Source organism: Anolis carolinensis, chromosome 6 (genome assembly GCF_035594765.1).
Source record: "Anolis carolinensis isolate JA03-04 chromosome 6, rAnoCar3.1.pri, whole genome shotgun sequence".
NCBI classification, from domain to species: Eukaryota; Metazoa; Chordata; class Lepidosauria; order Squamata; family Dactyloidae; genus Anolis; species Anolis carolinensis.
Genome location: NC_085846.1, coordinates 120,248,420 through 120,269,301, shown reverse-complemented (window position 1 = coordinate 120,269,301; position 20,882 = coordinate 120,248,420). Strand labels below are relative to the sequence as shown.

The following is a 20,882-nucleotide window of genomic DNA, read 5'->3' as shown; positions in this document are numbered from 1 at the left end:
ATGGCGAGCAGGTGTGTGCAGGGGGGGCAAGGGGGCAGGGGACCCCTCCCCTCCTGAGGCTGCTCCCTCACCTCACCTCATCTCCCCCCCCCCCCCCCGTTTTAGCACCTACGGGCGCCTGTGGCGGGAGACGCGCGTGACGCTGGAGGAGCTCCTGTCCACGGAGCTGCCCCCGGAGCCTCCCCGCCCGGAGCGGAACCGCGCGGCCTTCGGGCACGGGCTGGGGGTGCTCTTCGTGCGCTACGTGGCGGCGGCTCGGCGGCTGGAGGCCTGCTACGACCAGGGCGTCCACCCGCAGAAGCGCCCCGTCCTCCGCATGCTGCTCGACGCCGTCCTCGGCCGCCTCCTCGAGCTCAAGCAGCAGATGGTCGAGCTCGACCTCTCCGAGACCCACTGCCTCGACCACGCGCTCCACGAGCTCAAGCTCACCCCGGTCGGTGGCGGGGGGCGGGGGGGTAGCAGGGGGCGGGAGCTTTGGACTCCAACTCCCACCATCCCTGGACTCGGGCCCCTTCCTTTTCCCGCTCAGCCCCTGCTAGGTTGGCAGAAACTGGGGCTAACAGCGAGAGCTCACTCCGCTCCCCACATTCGAAACTGCGACCTTTCCGTCCGCAAGTTCAGCAGCTCAGCGCTTTAACACGCTGCGCCACCGGGGCGGGGGGGGCTTCACAATAGCACATAAGGTAAAGGTTTCCCCTGACGTTAAGTCCAGTCATGCCTGACTCTGGGGGTTGGGGCTCATCTCCATTTCTAAGCCAAAGAGCCGGCGTTGTCCGTAGACATCTCCAGGCAGGCATGTGGGGGGGGGGGGGGGCTTCAGGGGCTTCACCCCCCCCCCCCCGTCCCCCGAAATTCTCAGGGTGGTCCGCGAGAAAGCCTTACATTTATGATTTAAACTGTTATGTTTATTGATATCATGATCTGATCCCCATGCTCAATATATCCCATATGCATGAATGGGGGTCTTGGGATAACGACACCAAAGGTTTGCTAGGGTAGACCCTCTCCCGCTCAGACTCAGCCCCCCCCCCCAAACCAAAATCCCAGCCCCTCCCGAAACAAAATCCTGGCTATGGGCATGTCTCCAGGTCATGTGGCCACAGGCATGACTGCATGGAGCGCCGTTACCTTCCCACCGGAGCGGTACCTATTCATCTACTCACATTGGCATGTTTTCGAAATGCTAGCTTGGCAGGAGCTAGAGCTGACAGTGGGCGTTCATTCTGCACCTTTCAGTCCGCAAGTTCAGCAGCTCAGCGCTTTAACACACTGCGCCACCAGGGGCCCATAGGAAACAGCAAATACTAGAATGCTCTGTATGGTAACACTATTTAAAACTATTTGGCAGGCCCCTTCCTTTTCCTCCTCAGCTGCTTAAGTGGAACAGGAAAGGGCCGGGGGCTGCTAGGAATGGTGGGAGTTGCAGTCTAAACCCCTGGAGGGAGGGAGGGAGGGAGGGCCCGGGTTGGCCCGTGCCTGGTGTAAGCCTAAGCCCTGACCCCCCCCTCCCCCCCCCCACAGGCGGACCTGGAAGTGCCCATCCCGCGGTACTTCCTCAGTGAGCACGCCAAGGTGCTGCTGGAGCGTCAGGAGGTGCTGGCGGGGCTCCTGACCCGCGTGGGACCCGAAAAGGCCCTCACCGTGAGACCCACACCCAGAACCCCCCACCCCAGGGGTCCCCAAACTTTTTATATAGGGGGCCAGTTCACGGCCCCGCAGATCGTTGGAGGGCCAGACTATAGTTTCGCAAAAACTGTGAACAAATTCCTATGCACACTGCACATACCTTATTTTGAAGTAAACAAACAAAACAGGAACAAATACAGCCTCAATGTTAATCATCATCATCATCATATCACCACCATAATCATAATAAAAATAATAAAGAGGGTTGGAAGAGACCCCTTGAGCCATTTAGTCCAACCCCCTTCTGCCTTTGTGCTCCAAAAGCACAAGCAAAGCACCCCTGACAGATGGCCTCCCAGCTTCAATATTGTTAATAATAATAATACAGTAGAGTCTCACTTATCCAACACTCGCTTATCCAACATTCTGGATTATCCAACGCATTTTTGTAGTCAGTGTTTTCAATACATTGTGATATTTTGGTGCTAAATTCATAAATACAGTAATTACTATGTAGCATTCCTGCATATTGAACTACTTTTTCTGTCAAATTTGTTGTCTAACATGATGTTTTGGTGCTTAATTTGTAAAATCATAACCTAATTTGATGTTTAATAGGCTTCTCCTTAATCCCTCCTTGTTATCCAACATATTCACTTATCCAACGTTCTGCCGGCCCGTTTATATTGGATAAGTGAGACTCTACTGTAATAATACATCACACATTCCTAAATGCTTGGGAAGTGTTTGTCTTGTGATTTTGTGATATGAAATCCAGCATATCTATCTTCTTTGCTGTGTTATACTGTGTCTTTGTGTCAATAATAATAATAATAATAATAATAATAATAATAATAATAATAATAATAATACATCACACATTCCTAAATGCTTGGGAAGTGTTTGTCTTGTGATTTTGTGATATGAAATCCAGCATATCTATCTTATTTGCTGTGTTATACTGTGTCTTTGTGTCAATAATAATAATAATAATTATTATTATTATTATTATTTATCCACCACCGCGGGGGCCGGACAAATGGCTTTGATGGGCCGCATGTGGCCCCCGGGCCTTAGTTTGGGGACCCCTGCCCCACCCCCTTCTTCCCTCCCTCCGTCCCTCCCTCCCCTCCTTCCTTCCTTCCTTCCTCCCTCCCTCCCTCCCTCCCTCCCTCCCTCCCTTCCTTCCTTCCTTCCTTCCTTCCTTCCTTCCTTCCTGGAACTGCTGTGAACCCTCCTTCCTTCTCTGCAGAAGCAGGGTGGCTTGGGTGCTGGTGCCTGCCTGCCTGCCTGCCTGGCAGAAGGGGCTGGACTGGATGGCCTTTAGGGGCCCTTTTTTAAACAAAGGTTCTTTTTATTGCAGTTTCCAGTGTGAGAGCGTATATCAGAACTTTTCCAGAACAACATTTACACATTCAAAGAATGGCATTAGACACATAGACTTACTTATTCTATGTAACTACAGTAGAGTCTCGCTTATCCAACATAAACGGGCCGACAGAACGTTGGACAAGCGAAAAAGTTGGATAATAAGGAGGGTTTATTTATTTATTTTATTTATTTATTTACAGTATTTATATTTTGCCCTTTTTTCTCACCCCGAAGGGGACTCAGGGCGGATCACATTATATACATATAGGGCAAACATTCAATGCCCATATACACATAGAACCGAGACAGAGACAGACGCAGAGGCAATTCAACCTTCTCCTGAGGGGATGTTGGATTCTGGCCACAGGGGGGAGCAGCTGCTTCATCATCCACTGTGACAGCACTTCCTCATTCCAACGTTGTAAATTAGTTAAACTTGCCTCCCCACTTTTATAAGTGGTACCTTATTTCCTACTTGATAGATGCAACTATCTTTCGGATTGCTAGGTCAGCAATGAGCAGGGGCTACTTTTTATTTTTTTAATTGACAGGTGCTCACCCCGCCACGAGCTGGCCTCAAACTCATGGTCAGAGTGATTTATTGCAGCAGGCTGCTCACCAGCCTACGCCACAGCCCGGCCCCTATTAAGGAAAAGCCTATTAAATGTCAAATTGTATTATCGATTTATAAATTAAGCACCAAAACATAATGTTTCACAACAAGCCTGCCTGCCACTTGTTTGGGAGCATGGCTGCACATGTGTTGTTGTTGGGCGTGTTGGCCCGCTGCGCATTGCTGCCTAGAGAAACAGTTGTGGATCCAGCCGGGAGGCAAACTGTGTTGGATAATACAAAACGTTGGATGAGCGAAGGTTGGATAAGCAAGATACTACTGTACATTGGATTCACAACAAGCCTATTACATTGGCTTACAAACAAACAAAGAGGAGTTACATGTTTACACAGCATTCACACACACAACATATAAACATTCACTCATCATCATTCCTACATCACCACTTCCATCTCAGTTTCCTGTCAGATGTTGACTCTTCTTGATTCGTGTTGGCAACGCAAGTGTTGGCTTCCTTCTTAACGTAAAGAACCTTGTAAACATGTCCTTAACTTGAAAGAGCCATTGTCTCTGATTAATGTAAACATGTTGTTTTCCCCCAAAAGTTCAACAGTTAATAAATGTTGACAGATGTAAACAGATGAAAACATTTCTCTTATCACTGTTGCAGTTCTTATCAATGTTTACTAGGCAGGTCAATCATTTCAGTTCTCATTAGCAACTTTTAATTACAATTAATCAAGCAGGTAATAATAATAATAATAAAACTTTATTTATATACCGCCCTATCTCCCAGATGGGACTCAGGGCGGTTTACAGTCATAAAAGCAACACAAACATTACATAACAACATAATACACATTATTAAACAAAGTAAAATAATACAATTATAACAATAAATCACACTTACATGACCAGATCAAGGGGACGTAGTTAATGATTTAGTCATTGCAGGCCTTAATCTTCAGAATGGTATCTTCAGACAAATTAGGCCCCATCCATACACCTTTCATTCAGTTCATTCAAACTATAGATCATATTAAATTCACATTTATCAAATCTGTACATCATATTTCATCATGACATTTCCACCTCTGGGGTTGAATCTCTCTCTCTCAGTCATATCCATGACTGGGTGGCCATCTGTCGGGAGGGCTTGGGTGGTGCCCCCCTCCCGCCTGGGCCCCGTGGGTCCCTTCCGGCTCTGTAGGATCGTATGGGGACAAGGGGGTCATGTCCTGTGCTGACCTTTGCCCTCTTCCTCTCCCCCCAGCCCCCCCGTCCTGGGATGCCTCGCGACGAGGCGGTGCGCCTGATCCAGATGGCGGAGCGCATGCGCCAGGGCCGCCTGAGGGCTCGCTTCATGGCGGAGATCCGTCGCGACGAGGAGCGTGAGAGGCGGGCGCGCGAGGCTGGACTTGTGGAGCCTGACCGGAACGCCGCCGCCACCGTCATCCAGAAGGTCCGGGGACAGCGGGAGGGGAAGGGTCTCCCCTGCAGGAGGGGGGGGGGTGCGTGGCCTCCTTGGCTCCAGAGGTGACCCCGCAACCCCCCTCCCCCCTCCCCCCTTCAGATCTGGAAGGGCTGCATCCTGCGCCGGCTGACCCGCACCGCACGGCAGGTGGAGATGGCCTTCATCGGAATGGTAGGGCCTATTGGGCACACGTCCCGTTAGAAATAAATGGCAATCATAACCTTATTGAAAAGGGAAAATGATGTCACACCCATTTGACAAATGTGAATCTCCGTGAATATGTGGAGACCCACCTTTTGAATGTTGTGGTCATCTCTGAACGGTTAGACTCAATTTAACCCTCTCTGGGGGAGATTCCACCAAAAATCAGCAGAGTAGCAAAAGCAAAGCTTTTAAATGCAACGCTTACACGGGGCGAGCAAGAGAAGCCTTTGGCCATTTAGGATTGCAATGGACTGCAGAGTCTCAATAAAAGTTTAAAAAGTATTTATTCAGGTAAAAAGAACTCCATTGTAGATAGAAAGGCTTGGGAGCTGTCTAGTCTACTCTAGACTGGTTTCTAAGGAAAAATAAGAAAGGAAAAATAACAAACATCTAAATAGTTACATCTTGCCAGGAGAGATGGCAGGATGCTTCTTGTTAGCTAGAAGAACAAAGGGAGAAGAATGAACCAAAATGGTTCCAACCTCATGGTCCAGTTTATTGGGGCCATAAAAGACATTCTGACCAATGAGAAGTTAGTGTCCCTGGAGATTCACATTTCTACCAACTTCAAAGTAAGGGATGTGACGTACACAGGAGAGAATGAAACACAGTAAAGCCTGTCTAGGCATGCTTTGGAAACAGGGAAAGGATTCCCTCAATCTAACTCTATCATCTATCTAACTACATCTAGGCTTGAGTAGTCCATGATGATTCCCAACATTGAAAACCACTAGTCAAGAAAAGCATGACCTTGTTAGAAGTCAGCTCTTTGAACAAGTGATATTCATAAGCATTCATGTAATGGCACACAGGTAACTCAGCTGTTAGACTGAAGAACCGTGACTTTGAACTGCCAAGGACAAAGACATGCCACTGCATAAAAATATATTGGGTTAGCAGAGGATGGTTATTTCTTTGCGCAGTTCTAATTGCGCAAAAGCTATACACTTCCTTGAAAACTCTTAGTTTGAAATATGCACTCAGAGATAAAGAAACAAAGTCTTCTTTGAAAAATGACGTATCTTGTTTACTAACAAACATCTTGTATTAATTCACCATACAGGCATGTTTCTTATTAAAGTTCAGTTATAGATAGGATGCAGTTCTTTGTGTGTTGAACACACAGGGTTTCATTCTTAATCAATTATCCATAGTCTTTAGATATAGTTGTACTCACTGAAGTCCATAAGTCGTACTTCTCTACTAAAGTCCAAACAGCAAACATGCATCCACCTCCACTGAAGTTAACACATTGAAGTCTATAACCACACTGAATACAAAAGGGAGTCCTGAGTCTGAACATGCTCAGTACAGTCACATGTCTATAACCCTTCCAAACCAAAGAGGTGCAGTCAAACTAGCGAATCAGCATACACATAGAATACAGGTTAGGAAATATATACATGAACAAATAAATAGTGAGAGGCTTGGGGGGGGTGCTGTTTCCAAGAGGGACCCCTCCTCCCCCCCTCCCCACCCCCACCCCCTTCGGAGAGTGTCGAGTTCAGCATTCTCAGTAATTGCGTCCTCGGGACGATATTTAAAATCCATTTGGGGCCCAATGAGGCGGGAAAGTGGCAGAAAAGGAGGGAGCGCACTGCGGAGGAGCCCATTAAGGAGGCAGGGCGGGTGGGCGGGTGGGTGGGCAGGCGGGGGGCTTCTCCCCTCAATGCCACACGCGCGCACACGCTTCTCACCTTCCTGAAGGAGCTGGAGTCGCAGCTGATGGGCCCCACGCCGACCATGATCCGGGCGCAGCTGGGCGAGGAGCTGCGGCGCATGCGCCAGGCCGACTATGAGGCCGAGTACCAGGAGGCCCTGGACCACGTCCGCGACTCCATCTTCGAGGCCGAGGGGCCGTGCATGCGCGAGGAGCTCAAGGAGCAGCTCCGGCAGTGGTTCATCGAGTGCCAGTGAGTCAGTCCTGGGCCTACTTCCATGGCCCTCCCGCCCTCCAGGTCTTTTGGACTGCAACCCCCACAATTCCTCACTTGATAGGTTAGCTTAGGCAATCCCTCGTTTTCCCACTACGATGGCCTTCCAAGTGTAGTGTCTCGGTGGTGGATACGCAGGTGACTGTGGAACTCTATTCTTGGCCCGCATGTTCTTCTGCAGTGAGGACATCCGTTTCCAGGCGGAAGGCAGTCCCGGTCAGGGTTGGCTTGGTGCGCTTCCTTCCTCTTGGCACATCTCTCCCTTTTGCCCTCCATTTGTGCCTCTGCAAATTCCACAGCACTGCTGGTCACAGCTGACCTCCAGTTAGAGCGCTTAAGGGCCAGGGCTTCCCAATTCTCTCTTGGTGTCTCTGTGTTGGGTTATCTAGCAATCATGCATGCATTTTCAATGTGGGATGGTTTATGTAGTTAGTTTTGTTTGTTGCTTAGTAACCTGAAGCCAGAGCTGCATTCCAGACTTGATGGCACCATTTTAGGGGTTTTGCATGTGATGTGGGAAATGGACAGAGCCGGTCCAACAATGAGGCGAATTAAGCGGTCGCTTGGGGCGCAAAACCTACAAGGGCGCAGTCAAGACTGCGTTTTCTGTTGATTTCTTGTAAAACATGATGTTTTAGTGCTTAATTTGTAAAATCTTAATGTAATTTGATGTTTAATAGGCTTTTCCTTAATCCCTCCTTATTATCCAACATTTTCGCTTATCCAATGCTTTTATTTTTCAGTGATTGGTTTTGGGGAGGGGCACCAAAATTCTGTTTGCTTCCACTTGAAAAATACCTAGGGCTGGCTCTGAAAATGGGAGTATACTTCCTGGAGACATACAGGAAGTTACATATGCCTTTAGAATTTGGGGCATAAAAGAAGAGACTTTCTTTTATCTCTCTTCACCTCTTCTTGCCTCTTCTTGCTTTTCCTCTTTTTGGCTCTTCATCAAGCCATGCTGCCTGATGTTACTTCTTGTTTAGAGATATGTAGTATCCTGAACTGTATTCTTTTGGAACTAAGATGTTTTTACCTGTATGACCATCATCATACAAGATTGTGAGTAAACATACTTTTACTACAGTATTTTACTTTTGATGTCTCTGATGCTTATTTTATGCACATGACTTTTTAAAAGGAAAAGGAGGCTGGCTATTTTGCTTTTTCTCACCTCTGCTCACATAAACCCCTAGTCTTCGGTGTTTTTGCTACTCTGCACCAATATCTAACCATATTTGTATCATAATCCTAACAGGTTATGAATATATTCCTAATACTCTGCCACAATTTTTAAGGTTAGCTTTAAGCCCATCTTTAAATCTCGTTTCCTGTCCACCAACATTACATTTCCCGTTCTTGAGTTGGGAGTAGAGCAACCGCTTTGGGAGACAGTGGTGAGCTTTGGGCATTTGGGCAGCATGGCCAGTCCAGGGGAGTTGAGGGCGTAGGAGCATCGCTTCAATGCTGGTGGTCTTTTCTTCTTCCAGCACATTGATATTGGTCCACCTGTCTTCCCAGAGATTTGCAGGATCTTTTGGAGGCAATGCTAATGGAATCATTGAAGTGATGTCTATAGACAGTCCACGTTTCGCAGCGTAGAGCAGGGTTGGGAGGACAAGCACCTCCGTCTCCCTACGGATGTTCCAATCCTCAAATCCTCTCTGCATCCTTCGAAAAAATGCTGCACTCGCGGAGCTCAGGCACTGTTGTATTTCAGTGTCAACGGTGACTTTTCTGTAAAGGTGGCTGCCAAGGGAACAGAAATGGTAACATTTTCAAATGTTACACCACTAAGCTGTATTTCTAGCATTGCAGAGGGATTGGCTGGTGCCTTTTGCCGATAGAACACTTTGGTTTTCTCGATGTTCAATGAAAGGCCGAGCTTCTCGTCTGCTTCTGCAAAGGTGTTGAGAGTGGATTGTAGGCCTTCTCCCGAATGCACACAGACTACGTTGTCATCGGCATATTGGAGTTTTATAACAGATGTTGTTGTGACTTTGGTTTTGGCTTTCAGTCTGCTGAAGTTAAATAGCTTGCCATCTGTCTGATAGATGATTTCCACCCCGGTGGGAGTTGAAATCCAAAACACCTGGAGGGACAAAGTTTGCTCCTTCCGTGTTTGCCGACCATGTCCTTCCTCTCCTTCTCTGCCCAGTGACCTGACCGGGCGCTTCCCGGATTATCCGGAGGAAGGTCTTGGGGGCTGCACTGCCCTCTTCTCTGATAAGACCCCCGAAGAGGTCGGTATAAAGGGGGAGGGGGAGGTGCAGGGCCTCCCCGGACATGACCCCCAGTAATCCCCCCTCCCTCCCCCTTCCGCTGGACAGGTGAGGGCCGACCTGGACCTGGCGGAAATCCTGGCGGAGAAGAAGAAGAAAGAGAAGGAGAAGAAAAAGGAGGATAAAGGCAAGGAGAAGAAGGAGGGCAAGGAGAAAAAGGAGAAGGAGAAGAAGGGCAAGAAGGCGGTGAGACAAGGAAGACCCCTCCCCAAAGGGAGAGGAGGGAGAGGGGAGGGAGGGGCCTTCTGGTGGAGGAGGGGAGGGAGGGAGGGAGGGGGCCTTCCCTCCTTGAAAGGAAAAGAAATGCCAAGAGGCAGAATGGGGGGGGGGGCATGCCTGGTTTGAGAGCAGTATAGCAGTACGTGTGGAAAGATCTTGGAATTCCCGTGGTGAGGAAGGGGAACACGAGCCAGGAATGTCATGCAGCAGCCAAAAAGGCCAATGGGATTTTGGCCTGCATAAACAGGATCTTAGTGCCTAGATCCAGGGATGGAAGTCCTGCTCCCCCTCTATTCTATTCTGCCTTGGTCAGACCACACCTGGAATGACATTGTGTCCAATTCTGGGCACTGCCATTGAAGGGAGATGTTGACTCTTATTTGGAATGTGTCCAGAGGAGGGCGACTGAAATGATCAAGTGCCTGGAGAACAAGAATCCCTGTGAAGAGCGGCTGAAAGAGCTGGGCATGTTTAGCCTGCAGAGGAGAAGGCTGAGAGAGAGGAGACATGATGAGGGAGGCCCATGGATCAAGCTGTGAGGGAGGGGAGGTCCTAGGGCTGTGGCGCAAGCTGGTGAGCAGCCTGCTGCAGCCAGCTGCAACAAATCACTCTGACCAAGAGGTCATGAGTTCGAGGCCAGCTCGGAGCCTGCGTTTGTCTCTGTCTTTGTTCTATGTCAAGGCATTGAATGTTTGCCTATATGTGTAATGTGATTCGCCCTGAGTCCCCTTCGCGGTGAGAAGGGCGGAATATAAATACAGTAGAGTCTCACTTATCCAAGCCTCGCTTATCCAAGCCTCTGGATAATCCAAGCCATTTTTGTAGTCAATGTTTTCAATATATCATGATATACTGGTGCTAAATTCGTAAATACAGTAATTACAACATAACATTACTGCGTATTGAACTACTTTTTCTGTCAAATTTGTTGTATAACATGAAGTTTTGGTGCTTAATTTATAAAATCATAACCTAATTTGATGTAGGCTTTTCCTTAATCCCTCTTTGTTATCCAAGATATTCGCTTATCCAAGCTTCTGCCGGCCCGTTTAGCTTGGATAAGTGAGACTCTACTGTACTGTAAATAAATAGGGAGGAGGGAGCAAGCTTCCTTTCTGCTGCCCTAGAGACTGGGACGCGAAGGCGGTCATACTACAGGAAGGCAAGGAGATTCCACCTGAACATGAGGAAGAATGTCCTCACTGAGAGAGAGAGCTGTTGAGCAGTGGAACTCTCTGCCTCAGAGTGTGGTGGAGGCTTTGAAGCAGAGGCTGAGTGGCCATCTGTCAGGGGTGCTTTGAGTGCGACCTTCCTGCTTCTTGGCAGAATGGGTTGGACTGGAGGGCCGGCCAGGTCTCTTCCAGGTCGAGGATCCTGCTTCCTTCCTTCCTTCCTTCCTTCCGCAGGAGGAGGAGGAGGTCCTGACGCTCTGCCCCTCCAAGTTCGTGGGCACCATCAACCAGGGCTTCCTGCGCTACACCGGTGAGTGGGGGCTGGAGGGGGGGCAGGAGGGGGGGCCCTTGGTCCTGCCCTCCCTTTCACCTTTCTTTCACCCCTAACCCGCCCCCCCCCCCGCCCTCCCTCCCTCCCTCCCAAGAATGCTGGACCGACCACGACGAGGTGGAGAACTTCGAGCAGCGCTTCCAGGAGGAGCTCATCAAGGTGGAGAAGCGGCACGAAGTGGAGACCGAGATCCGGCTGCAGGTGGGCGAGGGGGAGGGGAGGGGGAGGCAGACCCTCGGGGCCACTCCCCTTATGACCACTCCCCTTTATCTCCCCCCCCCCCCAATATCCGCAGGTGGACGAGCTGATGCGGGAGGAGCTGCAGAACCTGCGCCGCGCGTTGGGCCAGGAGGAGCCCCGCCCCGGCAAGCCCCGCAAAGGGAAGAAGGGCGGCAAGGTCCGGGGGGGGTCTTGGGGGGGCCCGGGGGGGCGGGGCGGGGGTGAGGGAGGGAGGGAGGGGGCGCCTTCCCAGCGGTGGGGGAGGGGCTCCTCCTCGGGTCCCTCCTGTTGGGGCATCTGAGCTGTCCGGCTCCAAATGACCCTCTGTTGGGGTGAGGCCACCTTAAAGACAGCAGAAATAGAGTCTCACTTATCCAACATAAACGGCCCAGCAAAACATTGGATAAGCGAAAATGTTGGATAATAAGGAGGGATTAAGGAAAAGCCTATTAAACATCAAATTAGGTTATGATTTTGCAAATTAAGCACCAAAACATCATGCTTTACAACAAATGGATAGAAAAAGCAGTTCAGTACACGATAACGTTATGTAATAATTACTGTATTTATAAATTTAGCACCAAAATTTTACAATTTATTGAAAAATTGACTACAAAAACATTGACTAATAAAAGGCAAACTGTGTTGGATAATACAGAACCTTGGATAAGCGAGACTCTACTGTACTTGACAAATAATTTCAGTGGCCGGAGGTTATGGATATCTTTAATATGGTGCTTGTTGTAAGTTTTTAAATGGTTTTATTTGATATCTTAATTGGATTTTAATTAGGATATGATGCTTTAATTGATTATGTATTGCTGTTCAATGTATTTGTATGAATTTTATATGTTGTACGGCACTTTGAATCCCACCCACAGGAGAAAAGCGAGATAGAAATGAATTAATAATAATAATAATAATAATAATAATAATAATAATAATAATAATAATAAAAATTGTAAAGCAGACAAAAAACCAGTACAAGAAATCCACACTACAAACTAGAGCTGACAGCTGGCACAACAAAACATTGCATGGAAAGTTCCTTGACAAAATTGAAGGAAAAGCTGATAAGGAGAAGACCTGGCTCTGGCTCACGAATGGGACCCTGAAGAAGGAGACAGAAGGCCTGATCCTTGCAGCCCAGGAGCAAGACATCAGGACAAAGGCCATTAATAATAATAATAATAATAATAATAATAATAATAATAATAATAGAAGACCTGGCTCTGGCTCACAAATGGGACCCTGAAGAAGGAGACAGAAGGCCTGATCCTTGCAGCCCAGGAGCAAGACATCAGAACAAAGGCCATTAATAATAATAATAATAATATTAATAATAATAATAATAATAATAATAATAATAATAATAATAATAATAGAAGACCTGGCTGTGGCTCACGAATGGGACCCTGAAGAAGGAGACAGAAGGCCTGATCCTTGCAGCCCAGGAGCAAGACATCAGGACAAAGGCCATTAATAATAATAATAATAATAATAATAATAATAGAAGACCTGGCTGTGGCTCACGAATGGGACCCTGAAGAAGGAGACAGAAGGCCTGATCCTTGCAGCCCAGGAGCAAGACATCAGGACAAAGGCCATTAATAATAATAATAATAATAATAATAATAATAGAAGACCTGGCTCTGGCTCACGAATGGGACCCTGAAGAAGGAAGGAGACAGAAGGCCTGATCCTTGCAGCCCAGGAGCAAGACATCAGGACAAAGGCCATTAATAATAATAATAATAATAATAATAATAATAATAATAATAATAGAAGACCTGGCTCTGGCTCACAAATGGGACCCTGAAGAAGGAGACAGAAGGCCTGATCCTTGCAGCCCAGGAGCAAGACATCAGGACAAAGGCAATTAATAAATAATAATAATAATGATGATGATGATGATGATAATAGAAGACCTGGTTATGGCTCATGAACGGGACCCTGAAGAAGGAGACAGAAGGCCTGATCCTTGCAGCCCAGGAACATGCCATCAGGACAAATGCAGTCAAGGCCAAGATCGAAAAATCAGCTGATGACCCAAAATGCAGACAGGTTTTCCAGACGGAAGGCGGTCCGGTCAGGGTTGGCTTGACGCACCTTCCTCTTGGCATATTTCTCCCTTCCACCCTCCATTTGTCCCTCTTCGAATTCCACAGCACTGCTGGTCACAGCTGACCTCAAGTTAGAGCACACAAGGGCCAGGCCTTCCCAGTTCTCTCTCAGTGTCTATGCCACAGTGTTGGGAATCTATGAGCAGTTAGACTCAAAATTAACCCCCTTTCAGTGGTGATTCCTCAAAAATACAGCAGAGTGGCAGAAGCACACTTCACAAGCAGCAGAAACTTACGTGTGGAGAGATTGGAGAAGGCTTTGTTACTCAGGATGGCAAAGGATTACTATTGATATTATTATTGTTGTTTAAATCTTTGTTTTAACTTGTTTTATCATCTTCTTGTGTTTTAAACTGTGTGTATTATTAATGCATTTGTGCTGTTATTTTTGTAACATTGTGAGCCACCCCGTGTCCCCACGGGGAGATGGTGGCGGGGTATAAATAAAGTATTATTATTATTATTATTATTATTATAAGTCTCCTTGAAAGTTCAAAAAGCATTTATTGAGGTAAAAAGAAATCCATTGTGGATAGAAAGGTTCTTGGAGCTAACTAGCTCTCTAGGCTAGCATCTAAGGAAGGTAAAAAGGTAGAAAATAACAAAATATCTAAATAGCTACATTTTTCCAGGAGAGTGGGCAAAATGTGTCCTTCTTAGCTAGAAGACAAAGGAGGAAGAGATGTCCCGCATGGTCCAAGCCTTTTGGGGCAATTAACATTCTAATCTGGATAGAGGAAGTAGCCTCATCCCTAAAGGTTCACATTCCTATAACAACAATGTAGGGAGTGGATGTAAACAGGAAAGAAGAGAGAAATCAGCAAAGGCCTATCTAGGCATGCATGGAATATAGAGAGAGGTTTCCCTCATTCTAACCTATCCACTACATAACTAATTGAGACTTGTGTAGTCCTGGATCATATCCAACACACAGTTTTTAAGGTTGGCTTTGAGCCCATCTTTAAACCTCTTTTCCTGTCCACCAACATTCCGTTTCCCGTTCTTGAGTTGGGATGACCCAGGGCAGTTTAAATGGAAGAGGAAGTTCCCTCACAGAAATCCCATTCCTACATCATCAAAGGGAAGGAGGAGACAATGGCTGGCTAGCAGAAAGAGGAAGGGCAAAGCCCTTTTGGGAAAACAATGTGGGGAAAGGAATCTCTCAGCTTGGCCCTGTCTCTAGACTTGTTACTCATTGAGGACTGGAGACTTGGTGACACCATAGACTTAAAGCCAACACCTCCTCTCTCTCCTCCACACAGAAAAAGGGGAAGCGGGGCAAGAAGGAGAAGGACCTGACCCCGGACAGGTAGGGCGGGGGAAAGAGGGCGGGAGGGGGCAGGAACCTCCCGGTCAATCCCACAGGAGGTCCTACCACGCCCCCTCCCCCAGCATCCTTTTTGTAGGTGATGTTGTCCATCTGCCCCCTCCCCTTCCAGGACCGTGGACTCTCTCTACGAGGAGCTGGTCCTCCAGGGCATCATCAAGAGGCCACCCAAGGTGCAGCTGGCCGACTACACAGGTGCGAATGGATGGGGTCGGAGGGAGGGAGGGGGCCACCTTCGTTGGAAATAGCAACCTCCCAAGCCTCTCACTATTTGTTTATTAATATGTTTATTTACTAACCTGTAATATGTATGTTGATTTTCCAGTTTGACTGTACAGTTCCTCTTTGGTGTGAGAGGACCTATAGATTTGTGATTGTACCGAGCATGTTCAGACTCAGGACTCCATTTTTTGGTTATTAAGTTCACTTTACTCCTCAGTGGAGGTGGATGCATGTATGCTTATGGACTTCAGTGAGTACAACTATACGTAAAGGCTATGGACTACTGATTAAGAATGTTATGCTGTGTACTCAACACATAAAGAGAACTACATCCTATCTATAACTAAACCTTAAATAAGAAATGTGCCTGTTTGGTGAATTAATACAAGATGTTTGTGAGTAAAAAATATTTTTCCAAAGAAGACTTTGCTTTTTTTATCTCTGAGTGCATATTTATTTATTTATTTATTTACAGTATTTATATTCTGCCCTTCTCACCCTGAAGGAGACTCAGGGTTACACATATAAGGCAAACATTCAATGCCTTGACATAGAACAAAGACAAAGACAAATGCAGGCTCCGAGCTGGCCTCGTACTCATGACCTCTTGGTCAGAGTGATTAGTCTCAGCTGGCTGCAGCTGGCTGCTCACCAGCTTGTGCCACAGCCCGGGCATATTTAAACACAAAGGTTTTAAGGGAGTGTGTATGTTTTGGCCAACTGCAATTACAGTTTCAACTTCAAAGAAACAACCATCCTCTGCTAACCAAATATATATTTTGTAGTGACACGCCTTTGTTGTTGGCAGTTCAAAGGCATGGTTCTTCAGTCTAACAGCTGAGCTACCTGTGTGCCATTACGTGAATGCTTATGAATATCACTTGACTTCTAACAAGGTCGTGCTCTTCTTGACTAGTGGTTTTCAAAAGGTGGTCTCCACACGTTCATGGGGGATTCCCCTGACCTCTGACCTCCCTGTCCCCCCCCCCCCCCCGCAGGTGACTTCAACTACCTGGGCTCCATCCTCCGGCAGCAGCAGATCGAGCCCGTCCCCTCCGCCCACGACGTCCGGCAGAACGTGGCCCTCTACGCCGTGCTGCGCCTCGGTGGGTGGGTGGGTGGGCGGGCGAGCAGCCCCTCCCCCGGGGAGGCGAACCCCCTCCTCTCCCCCCGTTGACCCCTCGCTCCCCCCCCTCCAGGCTCGGCGGCGGTGCATGAGTCTGCGCCGCTGGTGCGCTCGGTGCTGCTGGTGGGTCCCGCGGGGACCGGGAAGCGGATGCTGGTCCACGCCGCGTGTACCGAGACCGGCGCCAACCTCTTCGACCTCTCGGCCGCGAACCTGGTGGGGAAGTACCCGGGGAAGGCGGGCCTGCAGATGCTGCTGCACCTGGTGCTCAAGGTCAGCCGGGGGTAGGGAGGGAGGTCACGCGTGACAGACACCCGCGACGTGACATGACGCCCCTCTTCTCCTCTCTCCCGACGGTCCGCAGGTGGGGCGCCTCTTGCAGCCCTCGGTCATCTGGGTGGGCGACGCCGAGAAGACCTTCTACAAGAAGGTGCCCCGAGAAGAGAAGGAGGTGGGTGGGCGAGCGGGGGTGGGTGGGTGGGTGAGGAGGGGGCAAGCGGGGTCCCGCTCCTTCGGGACTCGAAGGGCCTCCTTCCTTCCTTCCCTCTTTCCTCCTCTGCCCCCCCCCCGCGCCCTCTCTCCCCCCAGCTGGACCCCCGCCGCCTGAAGAAGGACCTCCCCCGCGCCCTCCGCCTCCTCAAGCCCGGCGACCGCGTCCTGCTCGTGGGCACCTCCTCGCGGCCCTACCTGGCCGACCCCAAGGGCCTCTGCCGCACCTACGAGCGCATCCTCCTCGTCCCCCGCCCCGACTACGCCTCCAGATTCGGTAGGGGAGGGGAGGGGAGGGGAGGGGAGGGGAGGGGGAGGAGAGGAAGCCCCCCCCCTCCCTGCCTTCCCTGGAGCCTTGGCCCCCTCCCCTCCTCTCTCCATCAAGACCCCCTTCCATTTCCATCCTTTCTTCCTTTCCTTGCCTCCTTCCTTCTCTTAACTTCCCTTCCTTCTTTCTTTTCTTCCTTTCATCCTCCCTCCCTTCTCTTCACCATCCCTTCCTTCCTTCCTTCCTTCCACTTCAGTTTCTTTCCTTTCTTGCATGTTTCTTTCTTTTTTCTCATCCATCTCCTTCCTTCCCTTTTTCTTCCTTTCCTCCCTCCTCCTTTTCTTCTCTTCCACCTCCTTCCTTCTTTTCTTTTCCTTTCCTTCTTCCTTCCTTCTCTTAACTTCCCTTCCTTCTTTCTTTCCTTCCTTTCATCCTCCCTCCCTCCTCTTCACCATCCCTTCCTTCCACTTCAGTTTCTTTCCTTTCTTGCATGTTTCATTCTTTTTTCTCTTCCATCTCCTTCCTTCCCTCTTTCTTTCTTTTCTGCCTTCCTTTCCTCCCTGCTCCTTTCCCTCCCTTCTTCCTTCCTCATCTTAACTTCCCTTCCTTTCACTCCTATTTTTTTCCATCCTAATAATAATAATAATAATAATAATAATAATAATAATAATATAATTTTATTCTTGTATCCCGCCCCATCTCCCCGTAGGGACTCGGGGCGGCTCACATGGGGCCTTGCCCAACATCACAATATAAAAACAAATCAAAACACATAAATTTACAACAATAAATCAACAATATCAGTAAAACCATCATAAAAACAATATTGCAGGAAAAAGCGTTAAAAACAGATATAATCCTTCCTTCTGTCTGTCTTTCTTCCTTCCATTCCATCTCCTTTTTTCCTTCTGTCCTTCCTCTGGTGGCACAGTGTGTTAAACCGCTGAGCTGCTGAACTTGCAGACCAAAAGGTCCCAGGTTCAAATCCCGGGAGCGGAATGAGCGCCCACTGTTAGCCCCAGCTTCTGCCAACCTAGCAGTTCGAAAACATGCCAATGTGAGTAGATCAATAGGTACTGCTCCGGCGGGAAGATAACAGCGCTCCATGCAATCATGCCAGTGGCTACGTGATCTTGTAGGTGTCTACGGACAACGCCGGCTCCTCGGCTTAGAAATGGAGATGAGCCCCAACCCCCAGAGTCGGTCACGACTGAACTTAACGTCAGGGGAAACCTTTACTTTACCTTTTACTTCCTTCCTTTCCACCCTTCCTTTTCTTCACCATCCTTCCCTTCTTTCTTCCCTTGCTCTCCCTTCCCTTCCCCAAATCCTTGACCCCTCTCTCAATTCCCTTCCTTGGGTGGTGGGGGGTCCAGAGCCCCCTCCCGCTGACCCCCCCTCCCCCTCCCCCCCCCCAGTGACGTGGCGGCGCCTGATCGAGCGCCAGGGGGGCTCGGTGTCGCGGCGGCTGGACGTGAGCGCGCTGGCCAAGGTGTCGGAGGGCTACAGCCAGGGCGCGATGGCGGCGGCGGTGTCGGCCGTGCTGAGCGAGCGGAGGCTGCTCCAGCTGCCCAAGAGGCCCCTCCTCGCCGCGGAGCTGCTCCAGGCCCTCGCCCGCGCCGACCCCGTCTTCCCCGAGGAGGAGAGCCTCCTGCAGGTGGGCGGGGCCGGAGGGGAGGGGAGGGCGGGGCCGAGGGCGCAGGCCACGCCCCCCAGCCACGCCCCTCACCCCTCCTCTCCATCCCCCCTCCCCCCCAGGAGTGGTACAGCAAGACCCCGCTGGGGAAGAGGAAGAAGCGCGTGGAGGAGGAGCGGCTCCGGGCGGCGGAGATCCAGGACAAGAAGAACAAGAAGGACAAGGCCAAGAAGTAGCCCCCCCGCAGCAGGACCCTGGCGGGGGGGGGGGGGGGCGTCGCTCTCGGGGAGCCTCTCGCGCAATCAAAGCGCCCTTCGTTTGAACCCGAGTCCTGTGCCCTTTGTGCCTCTCTCTCTCTCTCTCTCTCTCGGAATCGGAGTTTCCAGGACTGGGCCTTTGGGGAAAGAAAGGAAGGAATAATAATAATAATTAATAATAATAATAATAATAATAATAATAATAATAATAATAATAATAATAAGTTTAGGAAGTTTAGGAAGGCAGGACGGAAGGAAGGAAGGAAGGAAGGAGAGAGGGAGGGGGAGGGACGGAGGGAGGGAGGGAGGGAGGGAGGGAGGGAGGGAGGGAGGAAGGAAGGAAGGAAGGAAGGAAGGAAGGAAGGAAGGAAGGAAGGAAGGAAGAGAAAGCACAAGCAAAGCACTCTCTGCTCAAATGCCTCCAAGGAAAGATATTCCACAACACTCCCAGGCAGAGAGTTCCACTGCTGAACACCTTATTAGAAAATATGATCATAACCTGTTAGGATTACGATACCAATATGGTTAGATATTGGTGCAGAGTAGCAAAAAAAAAAACCCAAGAGGTCCCAGGTTCAAATCCCATGAGTGGAATTAACAGCGCTCCATGCAGTCATGCCGGCCACATGATCTTGGAGGAGTCTATGGACAACGCCGGCTCTTCAGCTTAGAAATGGAGATGAGCACCAACCCCCAGAGTCCGTCATGACTGGACTTAACATCAAGGGAAACCTCTACCTTTATCTTTTAGCAAAAAAACAAAACAAAAACAAAAAAACGCACACACACACACAGAAGACTAGGGGTTTATGTGATCAGAGGTAAGAAAAACAAATAGCCAGTCTCCCTTTCCCTTTAAGGAGTCATGCACACAAAATAAACACCAGAGAGACCAAAAAGTAAAATAGTAAAAGTATGTTTACTCACAATCTTGTATGATGATGGTCATACAGGTAAAGCATCTTATCTCCAAAGAATATAGCTCAGGGTACAAAATACAGTAGGCCAGGACCATGCAGGGCCTGTCTCCATCAGGATACTACATATCTCTTAGCATCATGGAAGTTAGAAGTTCCCTGTGTGTGTGTGTGAGAGCAACAGCAAACTACATGGCAGTATCAAGAGAGGGAACAAAAGAAAGTCTCCCCTTTTATACCCCAAATTTTAAAGGCGTACCTGCCTTACTGCGTGTCCCCAGAAAGGATACTCCCCTTTCCCACTTCACATGCAAAACCCCTAAATTGGTGCCACCATCTTTGGAATGCAGCTTTGGCTCAGGCAATAAACAAACTAACTACATAAACCATCTCACATTGAAAATGCATGCATGATTGCTAGATAACCCAACACCGCGGTAGTGCAGCTGAGCTGCTGAGGGAAAGATTGGTGGTTCGAATCCGGGGAGCGGAGTGAGCGCCCGCTGTTAGCAACAGCTTCTGCCAACCTAGTACTTCGAAAACATGAAAATGTGAGTAGATCAATAGGTACCGCTCTGGTAGGAAGGTAACGGGGCTCCAGGCCGTTATGCCCGTGATCACATGACCTCGGAGGTATCTACGGACAACCTGGTTGTTCAGCCCCCAGAATCAGGCACGACTAGACTTAATGTCAGGGGAAAACCTTGGCCTTTTTATTCCCAGTGTTTAAAAACTCTAAAATCAGGACAGTAAATAAAGAAAAACACTCAGAAAAAATGGGGGAATTCCAGACAAGAAACAATCAGGGCCAGCTAATCACCTCCCAACCAAGGATTCGCCCAGGCTGGGAGGCTTTGAAGCTGCAAAGCTATTCAATGGTAATCGAGGCCTTGCAAGGCCACAAAGGGGAGGGGGAGGAGCACCACCCCTCCCCCTCCATGGGGCCCCCCTTGGCCACTCCCTCCCTGCTCACAGCCCCCCCCCCCCTTCTTCCCTCGCTCCCTGCCCGCCTGACTGGCGGCTGGAAAGGTCAAGGCTATTTGTGGCGGGGAGGGAGGGCGGGCGGAAGGGGGCTATTTATATCCCCGAGGCAGGGGCGGAGGGGGCGTGG

The 20,882-nt window shown here is 49.1% G+C and overlaps 1 protein-coding gene across 1 annotated transcript; it reads left to right on the top strand.

Moving 5' to 3' along the window:
* On the top strand, window positions 1-18,943 carry iqca1l (IQ motif containing with AAA domain 1 like). Its single transcript, XM_062957866.1, has 19 exons — window positions 1-11; window positions 106-433; window positions 1,522-1,641; window positions 4,845-5,033; window positions 5,145-5,216; window positions 6,957-7,162; window positions 9,342-9,426; window positions 9,514-9,651; window positions 11,091-11,166; window positions 11,282-11,388; window positions 11,483-11,584; window positions 14,792-14,838; window positions 14,969-15,051; window positions 16,077-16,184; window positions 16,278-16,477; window positions 16,569-16,655; window positions 16,793-16,970; window positions 18,380-18,618; window positions 18,720-18,943. Exons 1-19 carry the CDS (start codon window positions 1-3, stop codon window positions 18,831-18,833), a joined length of 2,490 nt encoding a protein of 829 aa, XP_062813936.1. The 3' UTR covers window positions 18,834-18,943.
* Window positions 18,944-20,882: the final 1,939 nt, after the last annotated feature.

Excerpts from the sequence above, each read along its gene's own strand:
- iqca1l (XM_062957866.1), top strand. Across the intron at positions 14,839-14,968 it reads AAGGACCTGACCCCGGACAG|GACCGTGGACTCTCTCTACG; the intron begins GTAGGGCGGGGG and ends CTCCCCTTCCAG. Across the intron at positions 16,185-16,277 it reads CTACGCCGTGCTGCGCCTCG|GCTCGGCGGCGGTGCATGAG; the intron begins GTGGGTGGGTGG and ends CCCCCCCTCCAG.